General features: G+C 38.5%; 2 protein-coding genes across 2 annotated transcripts in view; one reads left to right on the top strand and one right to left on the bottom strand.

Annotated features, from left to right (window-relative positions):
• Positions 1 to 729: 729 nt before the first annotated feature.
• uts2a (urotensin 2, alpha) lies at positions 730 to 2,643 on the top strand. The gene is made up of 4 exons (XM_053644244.1): positions 730 to 1,701; positions 1,871 to 1,969; positions 2,069 to 2,112; positions 2,230 to 2,643. The coding sequence occupies exons 1-4, from the start codon at positions 1,596 to 1,598 to the stop codon at positions 2,341 to 2,343; spliced, it is 363 nt and encodes a 120-aa protein (XP_053500219.1). The 5' UTR covers positions 730 to 1,595; the 3' UTR covers positions 2,344 to 2,643.
• Positions 2,644 to 9,051: 6,408 nt separating this feature from the next.
• Positions 9,052 to 12,784, bottom strand: part of camta1a (calmodulin binding transcription activator 1a) — a 442,204-nt gene continuing 438,471 nt past the window's right edge. Inside the window, exons 23-24 of the mRNA XM_053644237.1 lie at positions 12,710 to 12,763; positions 9,052 to 11,488 (exon numbers count right to left, since the gene is read on the bottom strand). Coding sequence (XP_053500212.1) covers positions 11,425 to 11,488; positions 12,710 to 12,763 — 118 coding nt within the window. The 3' untranslated portion in view covers positions 9,052 to 11,424. The remainder of the gene's footprint in view (positions 11,489 to 12,709; positions 12,764 to 12,784) is intronic.

Below are 12,784 nucleotides of genomic sequence, written 5' to 3'. Positions count from 1 at the left end.
GAAGTAGACTTAAGATGAAACTAAGCAGCGTTGAGCTTGGTCAGTACCTGGATGGGAGACTTCCTGGGGGGGGGAAAACTAAGGTTGCCGCTGGAAGTGGTATTAGTGAGGCCAGCAGGTGGCGCTCGGTCTGTGTGGGGCCTAATGCCCCAGTATAGTGACGGAAACACTATACTGTGAAAACAGCACGGTCTTTCAGATGAGACGTTAAACCTGACTCTCTGTGGTCATTAAAAATCCCAGGACACTTATTGTTAAAGAGTGGGGTATAACCCTGTGTCCTGGTGAATTTTCCCCATTGCAGCCCCTCCCCGCTATATAAGTATAACTAACTAATACCCATCACTATAATCTATCTGTTCCTATTGTACACTTTGTATTTGTCAATGCAGCTTGTATTCATGCCAGCCAGATCTTTGCATTCACCTCAGGGTTATTATCATGCTAGCTAACAGACATTAGTTATACAGCTGTTGGTTAACCTTAGCTAAAGTTTGTACAGGTTCCTTTGTTCCTTAGTGAAAGAGGCAAAAATGTACCACTAGTAGTTAATAGTGTGATTTGAGGCAGACATCTTTTACTTTCTTGTACTTTTATTTTCAAACTTTAAATAAAAGCAAGATCTTATACATTTCTACTCTGATTTAAGTGAAGAATATGCAGCTTTTACCAGAAGAGTTAAGAGAGATGAGTAACTGCACTTTTTCTCAAGTAAGGAATTTTGGTATTTTAACATTTATGGAGAAAAGGAATGTTGAAATTTTTTTAAAAATGATTTTATATATGCAATTTCTTTGCTTCTGCTTAGACTTCATCCCTTCAGTAAGAAATGTTACATTTGCATTACTCTTCCCCTGCTAGGAATTGATAGACAAATGACAGACACAGTGTCTACTGCAGACTAGTTTGCTTCTTTTTTATTCGGTGTATACATGTGTATAAATGCATTTATTATAAGAAAAGGGGAAATGTAATGACATAGTAGCAGGTAACAAAAGGTCTAATCCTAAACTAAAATCATAAACGTGAAATAGCCAGTCAGGATTTTTTTTTTTTTTTTTTATAAGAACTAATATTCCTGTCACCAGCCTAACCACAAATTAAATCATTCAATCTATTTGTGGAGAAAATATTCTATTAAGAATATACTGTGTGATAAAGACAATATAAAATGTATTCTTGTCTACAGCAGTCAACTGATAGCTACTATAAACATCTCCATTGACAGCCTGGTCATTGTTTGATTAAGTGAAAGGGTTGATAGAGGGACATTTGGACACCTGTGTCCCCCATTTTATGCATCTATTAAAAAAGAAACTACCAACAGTGCCAGGCCTGACACATAGGACACAAAACCTATCCTACTTTTACTGCCATGTTCATTGACGCAGGTACTCCGTCTGACTGACTGGAGTCTCATTTTAAATGCAAAAAGGCTTAATAAAACACCAGTGATATACACGTTCAACATGACGCTTTCAAGAAGGGGGAAAGTATATAAACTCAAGGTCCAGCTTATTTGCTGCATTTCCACCATCTTTACTTGGCTCTGTGAGACAGCACGGCTTTAGTAGAAACACAACGGTGCAGTAGAGATGGTCTGTAACTTGTTCCTGTCCTGGACTCTTCTCCTGCTTTCAATCGGCCCACTGCTGGCACATCCTGTCTCAGAGACAGCAGACATGTCTTACCCTGGACCTGGTGAGTGAAAGTTTTACAAATATTATCCTGTCTAAGCAGAAATTTGAATATTTACTCTTTATGTATAAAATTTTAAATACTCCAATATAGCCCTGTATTCTGTACTCAGATGCACAAGGTCAAAAGTCAGTAATGTTGAAAACTAGTAGGCTGTATGTTGTTGTTTTAGACTCAGCTGAGGAGGCAGTTGGTCCCGAGGACCTGGATTTGAGCACTCTTCTCCAGAGGACGGCAGGCCTCAGCTACTTCCCGCTGCACTCCAAAGATGGTAAGGCTGCTAATTGTGAATGCTTTTTCTTTCTCTCATGTACCATTCCTTTTATTCTGACTGTCATCTCCAACATTTAATATAACTTTTTTTTCTAAGGTCTCAGAGTGTCAGGACTGCTCCCTAAAGAAGCTCTAAAAGAGGTGAGATTAACAGTTTCAGTTATGTGAATGTATTTTCCAAACATTTTCCAATCATCAATCAGTTTTGCATTTGACTCCATGACCGAATTTGTAAATTGTGCTGATAAATGCCTGCAGGTTCTGCTGGAGAAACCAGGCCATCTAAGCTCTCTCAGTCACATACTTGGTATTAAGAGGCCATACAGAAAGAGGGGCAATGGAGCTGACTGCTTCTGGAAGTACTGTGTTTAATACTGGCACGGGAAATCGCATGCATGTCTGAGAGAATGGGTTTGTTTTCAGATATCAACATAAATACAGTACAGATAAACACACACAGATACAGTACAGATAAACACCCATAAAAGACATTAATGTTCACAGCATATTTATTGACACATAGCATAATGAGATAAAAGTGAAATTACTTAACCACGTGTATTGGGGTCGTTTATATTTTTGCACACCAGCATTTCTGTGTTGTTCTGTGAAAGTTTTCAAATGTTGCTTGATATTGATATGTGACATTGGATCATTTCCCTTTTCAGTGAATGCTGTAATATATACATGTTGACCACTAATAAACTGTTATATTTAAAAATAAATAAATAAATAAATTTAAAAAAAAGCTTTCTCTGTGGCAATTTGGTTTATTCTCTCTCTGGAAAATAATAATTAATAGAGGAACATGTACAATGTAATACAAAAAGCAGTGACCCCTACGTCCAATCCTCAACGGCTCTAGTTCTGATCAGCAGTATAACATGCATGAGCATTGCAGGGAGGTGTTGAATATAGCTGAGGTTTAACTGAGATATGAATACTTCAGATCCAGTGAACGTTTGAACATACACAGGATTGTCAGCCACTTCTCGACTGTGGACCGTCTGATCTACTACATAAGAAAAACAAACTGAGAAAAGATCAGATGTGAGATTTTTCCTGTCCTCTCTACCAAACACTATTTTTAATCCTCTCTTCTCAACGGACTACTATTGAAGTGCAGTATAATTTTATGCTCTGACCTCAATCCTATTAAATCTCTGTTTTATCTGATCAGAACTACAGAAAGCATTTGTTTGACAGTACTGTCAGTAAAGGAGGCTAGACTTGTTAATTAATGCTTGAGCTCTGATAAAGGGCTAAAGAATGATTAACATGCATGAGAAGAGATGAGCTTAAGTATTTAATGCACGCCTACAAGGTGGAAAAACAAGGAAGGTGTGTCTAATAAAATGGACTGTAAGCTTACACAGTGTTTACAACCACAAATATGCTGCCACACCTGATATACTCATACCAGCGTCAACACACTGCCATGTCAATGTTAGTGTTAAACTGTGAATAATCCACTACCCAAATATTATCTGGCCACTGGTGGTTCTTTTCTACTGATGGACAGGGCTGAGAATTTGTATAGCAACAGATGGGTCACTGTCAGTATTTACGCAGGTTTACCTGATAAAACAGCCAATGGATGTAGCTACAAATAGCTAATAGTTGTGGTTTACTGTATGTAAGGAATAAAACACGACTGAGCACGCTGTTACAGTTACAGTAAATATTCAATAACAGGGCAGTGTAATGGCAGTTTCCACCCCAAAGTTTATTTTTCTCTGACAGCTCACCCTGAAGCATAGGTCCATGATGGGATCTTAGACATTTTAAAAAGCAAAACACAAAAAATAGAAACACAATTTTTGCTGGTCTCTGTGTGTGTGTGTGTGTTAGCGGAGTAACTGGTCATTGAGACCACTATGGACCTTTTTCACAGTTCCGTGTTGCAGAAGTGTAAGTAGTAGCGTTTCAAAGCTTCCGGTGAACCGGACAAATTAAACATCTGTTATCTGGCAAAAAAATTTTGGACAACAGACAACAAATGTTTTTGAAAAGCCAGCAGCATGTGTGGGACCTGCTCCTGCTGCAGACCACAACTACGTTGTGTTCCCCCTCTAGGTAAGTGAACTAGCTACAATATATGGCCAAAAGTATGTGGACACCCGACTACCACACCGATATGTGGCTCTTTCCCAAACTGTTGTCACAAAGTTAGAGGCACACAATTGTCTAGACTCTAGAATGTCTTTGTATGCTGTAGCATTAAAATTTCCCTGCACTACAACTACAGTAAGAGGCCCAAACCTGTTTCAACATAATGCAAAGTCCAGGAAGACATGGTTTGCTGAGTCTCTTTTCTCTCTTGAAGTTCATAACACAAAAAGCACAGCTTATCATGTTACTGAGAAACTGAAAAAATCTCAAGTTGCTGCGTTACTTCTGACTGATACAAAGCGCTGACATTGGAGACTCCTTCCAAAAATGTTAAACAGACATCTGCTTACAGAAAACTTCACCATATCAACTATTACACATGATTATTGACCCATTTTTGTGTGGGTCTGCTGTACAAAGTTTTAGAAACAATATAAAACTGTACTTTGCCTTGTAGTCATAATTAGAGCCAGAGCTGTGTTGTTATAACTGTGTGTGTGTGTGTGTTCGCCATTTTCTGTAACAGTCTCTGTAACTGAAACAGTTACTACAGTAATGTTAGAGACATCATTAGCAGACATGGCACAAATAACTTGTGACTTAAAACAATGAATGCTTGTTAGATGAAGATGAAAAGAAAGAAAGGAAGCAAATTTTACCGAATGCACCTTTAATGGGAATGTACAAATCAGTATGAACTAGCTAGATAGTTTGCCCTTGTAGCTATGTTTTCATCCATGTTGCGAGTAAAGCACCGTTTCCATCTAGTGTGCTCAATAGAACAAACCCGCCACTTCCGGGGAACCTGGTGCATCTCGCTCTCCGCCATTTTTACTTATCCAATTACATGATTTGTTGAGGAAAAGTCACATGAATTTTGATGCGCATCGAGGTATTTATTAGGTAAATGTGTTTCCAGCGTAATTTATGCGCATGTCTTCTTATCGAATAAAAAAAAGTATCTGCTTCAGTTGAGCACACAAGTTTTTTATACTCATTTTAGAGATTTTATTGTTACTGTTATACTGAATATCAGCACTGCTGTGACTACACGTGATGTATCGAATCTTTAACATGGCTTAGGAACAAGGAGATGTCTCAGAGAGCGATTCGTTCATTTTTGACCGCGCATGTGCTGCACCATCCCCATAGCTTCTGTACAAGAAACAGAAATGATTAGTTCATCTCTTGAGGCTTAGGGTTCGAGTCGTTCGTTCATCACGTCACAGCCCCACTACATTCAGCCCATGGGGTGGTCACGGGATGAATGAATGACTCGAACCCGAAGACTTGAGAGGTGAACTAATCATTTCTGTTTCAGGGGAACAAACGTGACAAATGTGACGTGACAAAAGAAATGGATCGGATCGGGAGGTGAACTAACGGATTGCGTCGCCTGAAGACCAGCTAAGCTAATAATTAATCATTTCTGTTTCTCATAATTTGGCATTGGTTGCATTAGCCTATAGTTTATTTTTATTCCAAATGTGATCAACGTTTGTGTAAGTACTAGATGTGTCGGGGAATTTAACATGTAACATTTTTTATTATATTCTGCTGAAATGAACGAAATGACTCGAAAAAAGATTCGTTCATTTTGCTGAACAAGATTCAAAGATCCGAGTCAGTAAAATGATCCGAACTTCCCATCACTAGTGAATACACGTGGCACTCAGCCTGCGTCCACATCACAGCTGCACCACATTAATCAGCACTTCTGGCCAATCAGAATCCAACATTCAACAGTATTTCAATTTGGGCTGTCCTACACTACCCTGTCTCCGATTAGTTTTCAATAACAGCACACCCTGTCGTGTTTTCTTTCTGGTATTGCTTTAACGAAAATGGACAACAATTTTAACAGCTGTTCATGCATAAATCCTGATAACTGTACACATTCATCCATCCATCTTCTATACCTCTTATCCTTGTCAGGGTCACAGAGAACCTGGAGCCTATCCCAGGGAGCATCGGGCACAAGGCGGGGTACACCCTGGACAGGGTGCCAATTGTACACATTCATTCACTGAGATATAGCATAGCAACATAAACATGATCTTAACCCATTACCTGTAAACTGTAGTCAGTGTTATGGACATGTCCCCAGTAGCTTTGAAGATGTAGAGTGGATCCCAAGTGCTATTCCATCATACATGTTAATCTTAGGTGCATCAGTGATTAAGACAAAGAACAAAATCGCACACACACTACATAGCCACTATCATAAGAGTTTAAAATGCAGGCCATTTTCTCAGCCCATCACACTGGATGGAATGAACAAGAGTATTTTTAAGCCACAAGTAGCTCCTAAATTTAAACTATATATATATATATATATATATATATATATATATATATATATATATATATATATATATATATATATATATATATATATAAAACTGTAGTATTAATAATGTCCACCAGGGGACAGAGTTAAGCTGTGCGGTTTGTGGCACTATGTGCAAGTTTTACCAAACATTCAGAGGAGTAAATGATGCTTCTATGATGCTTCTCCTTAAAAGTTTTCTATATCATGCTTTGAGGCAGAGCTCAATTCTGATTGGTTACTCAACAGTCTCAAATACAGGAGTGGGCGGGACTTTTTAAATCTCTCTCCTGCCTGTTCGAGAGGGATTGGGAACAATCTTACCCACAAATTCTGGCCAATCCCACCTACTCCCTCAGAAAGTTTGGCCAATTTTGACATATGTTCTAATAAACCTAGTGTGTTTTATTTCAACAAAATATATATTTTTTAAAAATGAGTAAATAAATCCACAGTAAATCAACATGGCCTTCTATTGTTTTCGTGAACTTCATATCTGACTGCTGACTTCTGCAGCGTTTTCGCTCTCTAGTCTCTAACAAGCAATCCGTTGAGGCAGGACATGATAGGACGCTATGTTAAACCATGAAAACTCATTCTAACACACTTTTCTTCATTTTCTCCCTTTTTATTATTTTACAGCAGAAAGAATATAAAGCATTCAGAAAACATCTTTCATATTTTAAGGGCAATTCAAAACATTTTGCATGGCTTCAGCAGCTGAGTTCTTTTTTTTTTTTTTTAACATATCCATCATTTCAGTGAAGGTTTAACATGCAGTTACAAAAATAAAACTTACATAAGGGGAAAGGAGAAATGAAAGGGGGTGTGGGTCGGGGGGGGGGGTTGTCTGTATTACACAGTTTTAAAAATAAATGAACGCTTGAACAAATTTGGGGGAAGGGTAGGACAAAGGCTACATAGCAAGGAAAGACAGCTAGAGAGGAGAGAAAAAGAGCTCTAACACTAGTTACACATGCAAAGTGTCAAGGCCCCGGTGGCCTAGAATAAAAGCAGGGCCGCTATTTTTCTGGGTTTTGGGAGTGATGAAAACGTGCAGGTCTGTAAAAGATGTCCTATAACTGCTGTCCATAAACTAGGCCTACTGAACACTAATCTCACACCAGCCTATCGGCATTTGCATAAGTGTAAGTTTGCATGTGTCCAATTGTTGTTGTTGTTTTTTTTAATCTCCATAAGATCTGCAGGTCTCAACTTCATAAAACATGTTTATTGCTCTGTGTCCACAAGTGGAAAGTTTTGTGAGACAGATTTCGGCTCGGTTACCTCGATGTGCCTTTTTTTGAGGATGGGTGCAGAAAAAGAAGAAAGGTAGTTTCAATAATGAGTAAAAGAAAAACACTAATCTAAGCTAGATGCCTGTGAGCTGAACATGAGACCATGTCTGGGCTGTGATGATCATCGGTAAGCATTTTAGGAGAATCTTACGCCCTGTGAGTCCATGGTCCATCTAACGTCTCTCAAGCACCCTATAGCTCTAAGGTGAAATAAAAGGGGAAATCTATTACATTCAAAATGAGGTCACTACTGTTATTATTTACTGTTATTATTTATTACCTTGTACTTTTTTTGTTTTTTTTAAATTCATACTCTACATCTATCAATGGCAGTGTTTCTGTCTGAAATGTAAGCACATACAGGACTGTAGCTCACACACCACTAATTATATCTCCACTACCCTGGCATGCCTTTCTTCCTACTGTTGTTTTTGTGTTTTGATGGGGCTTTTTGGGGACAGTGGTTATTTCTATGGTACACAAAACAAATCAGCATTCATAAAAATGAACAGCATGGAATAATCAAAATCACAGTAAGTTGATCAGGACTCGGCTCTGGCTCATTTTCCCAGTAAGCAGCAGCTGATTCTCCAGTGACCTGCTCCACTTCCCCCTCCCCAGTTTTGGCACCCTGAGTAAAAATACAAAAAGTGAGGCTAACTTGTCACTAACGCTAGGAGATTCACTCTAGAGGTCGCGGTTATCCACTGCCTGCAAGTACAACGCACTTTCTGACCCGGTTTCATATTTATATATGTATATATGTATATATAGGACACATCACTGTTATGTGCATGCGTAAAAGTGGCGTGAAGATATGAACATCAACAGCTGACTTGTTGATGTGACTGAACGCAATGGGAAACTATTAGAACCTTGTTTGAGAAATGTGTATACTGATCAATCCTGTACACTGAACGTCTCTCGTCTGCCTTCCCTTTTGATACCCTTGTACCCTTCGAGGTTGTATGAGCTACTAAACCAGCATTGCTTTATAGAACATTATTTCTTCCTCAAATCTATCTGTCTAAGAAATCTACAAAAATAAGCATGCTCTGGGTGTGCCTTAGTCACCCGGTTATCTATGTTTCCCATGCAAGCATAATAAGACCTTCTCATGTGGCTCCAGCAATGCAAAAGCAGACATCCTAAACTGTTTTCATAATGAATGAATGAATGAAGGAATGAATGAATGAATGATTGAGTGAATGAATGCAAGGCAATGGACACTGGACTGTGTGTGCAATTCTGACTGGCAGTTCCAACCGACTTTAAATACAAACTCAGCTTTCTGCTATGTTGACAGAACATATTGGAAGAAAACATTAACAGACATAAAATAATCAGCATGAAGGAGAGTCACTTTTACATTGTCCAAATAGTCAGTTAGTCCAGTTTGTTACATTGCATGCTGAGTGAAATTTGCTGTGATTAGGCACTTCCCACATGAACACTCTGAACAGTTCACACTTTGAAAGATATTAATAAAACAACAACAATCAAAAAACCAAACAAAAACAGAAAAACACTTTACAAACAGCTGTAGATGACAAACCACATTATGGCACGACTTAAACAGTAAATTAGAAACTAATGGAAAAGTAAATCGACTCATGACATTATTTAAAAATCCATTTGTGTGCCATTAGTTTTCATTTTCAACTTATTTCAAGTGCAGCCTGTTAACGGTTGGACCCTAAATACACGCTCAGGAAGTGATGCGCTTCCAAAGCCGCTAGAACATGTGACATAAGCTACTTTACTGCCTAAATGTGCAAACAGCTGGTTCAGTGCCAAAGCGTAACATTGGTCAAGCGTTTCTTCTCATTATCCTGTTACATCATAGTTGTTAGCACCAAAATGTTCAGTCACATCATGCAGGAAAGACTTGCCAGTCTTTAGCTATCACCGCTTTTTCCGTCAGTGTTGCATTTTTAAATTGAAAAATGAGCAGCCTTATAATATATAACCTGGTCACTTTGTATACAGATGGTCACAAACATAGACAAGATTTAAAACGTCTTCGTGTTTTGAATTTACACTATGAGAAACAATAGAAATTTGGGAGATTAAAAGGCTACTTAGGAAATCCTCTCCTCTCTGGCACTTCTTGTATTCACTGGTCAGTGGGGATGAAATAATGAAGGTTAATGTTCTCCCATTTCACTGCCTTGTCTTCTGCTCAGCGAGGATGAACGTATTTTTTCTCATTAAGCAGTCAGCACCAGTGGAGAAAAAGACTCTTGGTAGCCCGTGAACCAAACAGATGTAAACGTAACCGTTTTTGTCTAATGATAATGCTTGTTGTTTTCTTCTACCTCATAAGTATGGTATTTTTCATATCTGCAGTAAGGTCATGCTTTAGCAAAATGTTTTTCTCAAGAACATTCAAAATAAAATAAAATATTCTTATAGTGAAAGTTTTACAGAGCATAGCCACTAATGTTGGTTTTTTTTTTTGTTTTTTTTAAATCATCTTTTTTTTCTGTATCTTTGATTTTCATGCATGTAGCTCATCTTATCCCAGAGTATTTACAATATGTACAAACAATACAACCATACTTAATAGGCATTCAAACAAAACTATACAAATATTCAGATTTCGACTTCCTGTTTTGACCCCGTATAATGAATAAAATAATATATTTCTAAAATACAGTCCTGTTCAGATAAATGTTTTTTTTTTTTTACTTCACATACTGTTCCATCGACCTTCTTTATGTACAGAAACCGCTCAGTCGTCAAAAATATGGATTTTTCCCAACCCCTGCTGAGAGGGCTAGCTTAGGGACCCTTCAGAGAATCTCTAAGATATCAAGGCAATGTCTGTGAACTTCCCTTTAAAGGCCTAAAGAGCCAATGAAGGTCATTTGAACAGAATAAGAGCATCATCAATGACTACTACTAACCAAAATGAGGCAATTTGTTTCTCCAAAAACATTTACATAATGAACAGGTCCATAGCAAATTGCCCAATAGGAACATCATCATTTTCATTACATTCACTGGGGGTTAAAAATAAATCGATGAACACAGACATAATGTATTTCCCAGAGACAATGATTTTATGTTTGCACTGATTTTGCACTGGTCCAATTCAAGCACAGATTACTATGGAATTTAAAAGGATGAATAACATTAATTGAAATGTTAGATATCCTTTTTTTTAGCCTCACCTCCACATTCACAGACTGTCCCATCTTGTCACTAATATAATGGGCTGCAACCTTTTTATTTAAATGTATTCAATTTAATTTATTCAAACAATGTATTAGCCAGGACCTGCCAGGTTTCTGCATCGATTCCATATTTTTTCCAGTCTTTCCACCCATTCTGTCTTCTCTCTGTGATCCTCTGAAGAGTCGCACTGTTCCAACATCTTTTCCTTTTCTTTTCACTGCGCTTCAAAATAACAAACCAAATGCATGAAAAAGTGCAAAAAATGCCATGAAGCAAATGTTCTTCCTCCAATCACATCCTCACTTCGAGTTTTTTTTTTCCAAATCCACTCTTAAAGTCAGCTTTCTCTTATAAAAGAAAGACAGAAGGAAGAAAGATATATGAAAAAGTGGTGTTGTATAATAGCAGAAGTCTGTAGTTCTGTGTAGTTCTGTATAGAGTTGTACTCTTCCCGCTTGAATTCATTTTTTCCCCCCTCTTGTAAAAGGTCTGGTTGAAACAGAAAAAACAGGAAAAGAAGTCTGGAGAGGGACGTCACATTGTGAGGGGGCTTTTCTGGATATTCTCATGTTCCCTGGCCTTTCTCAATTCTCTCACTCTGTAAAAAAACAACAACAGACACCAGGTTAACAGAGACAAGAGAGAAGGGAAAGCGCAACATACTGTTGACAGGAGACATGTCAGTGGGACATGTCCGACACAGCACTCATACTGGATTGTGGAACATAAAATCCACAAGCCTGGAAGTCTAAAATTGGGGAACTGATATACAGTAAACAGCTATTTTTAATAATAATAATAATAATAATAATAATAATAATAATAATAATAATAAAGAAATGTCATATTCAATTCAGGTAGACTTTGGGAGCTTGTCCCATTTTCTCAAGCTTCTCCTTGCAAATTTCATCTCAAACTTTATATATGGGACAAACTTAAAATAGTCTGCACATTTCATTTGATTCATAGATTCAAAGTGAAAGTCCTCCTTTCCACCAGTCATTCACACAAAGATAAAGCTACCCGCTCAGAACGGAGCGCTTAGCCAATTCCCCTCGGGTCTCACAAATAAACTGCATAATTTACTCCACCACTCTGGGCTCGGCACAGAGCAGTTCTGCTGATCTCGTTAATAGCGGGATGATCTTTCACAATATATCGATCACAAGAGAGGGAGAGAGAAAGATTTCCCGCCGACACATACTGTAATAACACCTTATGAGTTATGAGTTGTTCATTAGCCAAAATATGTATGCTAGCCAGACAGCCAGCTTATCACAGAGGAAGACTTCATGCCCCTTGGTAATGACACATCACTCTCAGCATGCCTGTAGGAAAGCAAGGCCCATAATCATCCCATCATGCAACACAGGTAACATCGTACACTCTTCATCGCTCATTCTTCATACATCCTTCCATCATAACAACACATTGAAGAAGGCAGTTACATTTCAGAAGGGGAAATAAGTGGGTGCTTATTTAGTGTGGTGGTGTCACGGTGGTTAGTTGTTTTTATTCTAAGCCTCACGGTCCATCTGTGCTTCCAGTCGGCAGCTGTCATGCAAGCAGGCATCAAGCAACAGTGATGAAGAGAAGAGGTACAGAGAAAAAGGGAGACTGGAGAAAAGAATGCCAGAGTGAGATATATTTAGATGAACAACAGGAAGGTGTCAGATGTGAGAGAGAAAGAAAATAGCAGAAGAGAGAATCAGCGAGAGAGAGAGAGAGAGAGAGACAGAGAGAGAGGGGGAGAGAGAGAGACAGAGAGAGAGGGGGAGAGAGAGAGAGAGAGAGAGAGGGAGGGAGGGAAAGGACGGACTGGGTTGCTGAGGCTGCACTCACCCGCAAGAACAGTCTATGGTCCATCAAGGGGCTTCGCATTAACAGCAAAACA

This window comes from Ictalurus furcatus, chromosome 15, assembly GCF_023375685.1.
Source record: "Ictalurus furcatus strain D&B chromosome 15, Billie_1.0, whole genome shotgun sequence".
NCBI classification, from domain to species: domain Eukaryota; kingdom Metazoa; phylum Chordata; class Actinopteri; order Siluriformes; family Ictaluridae; genus Ictalurus; species Ictalurus furcatus.
Note: the sequence above shows the minus strand (reverse complement) of the source record. Positions and strands in the feature narration are given on the sequence as shown.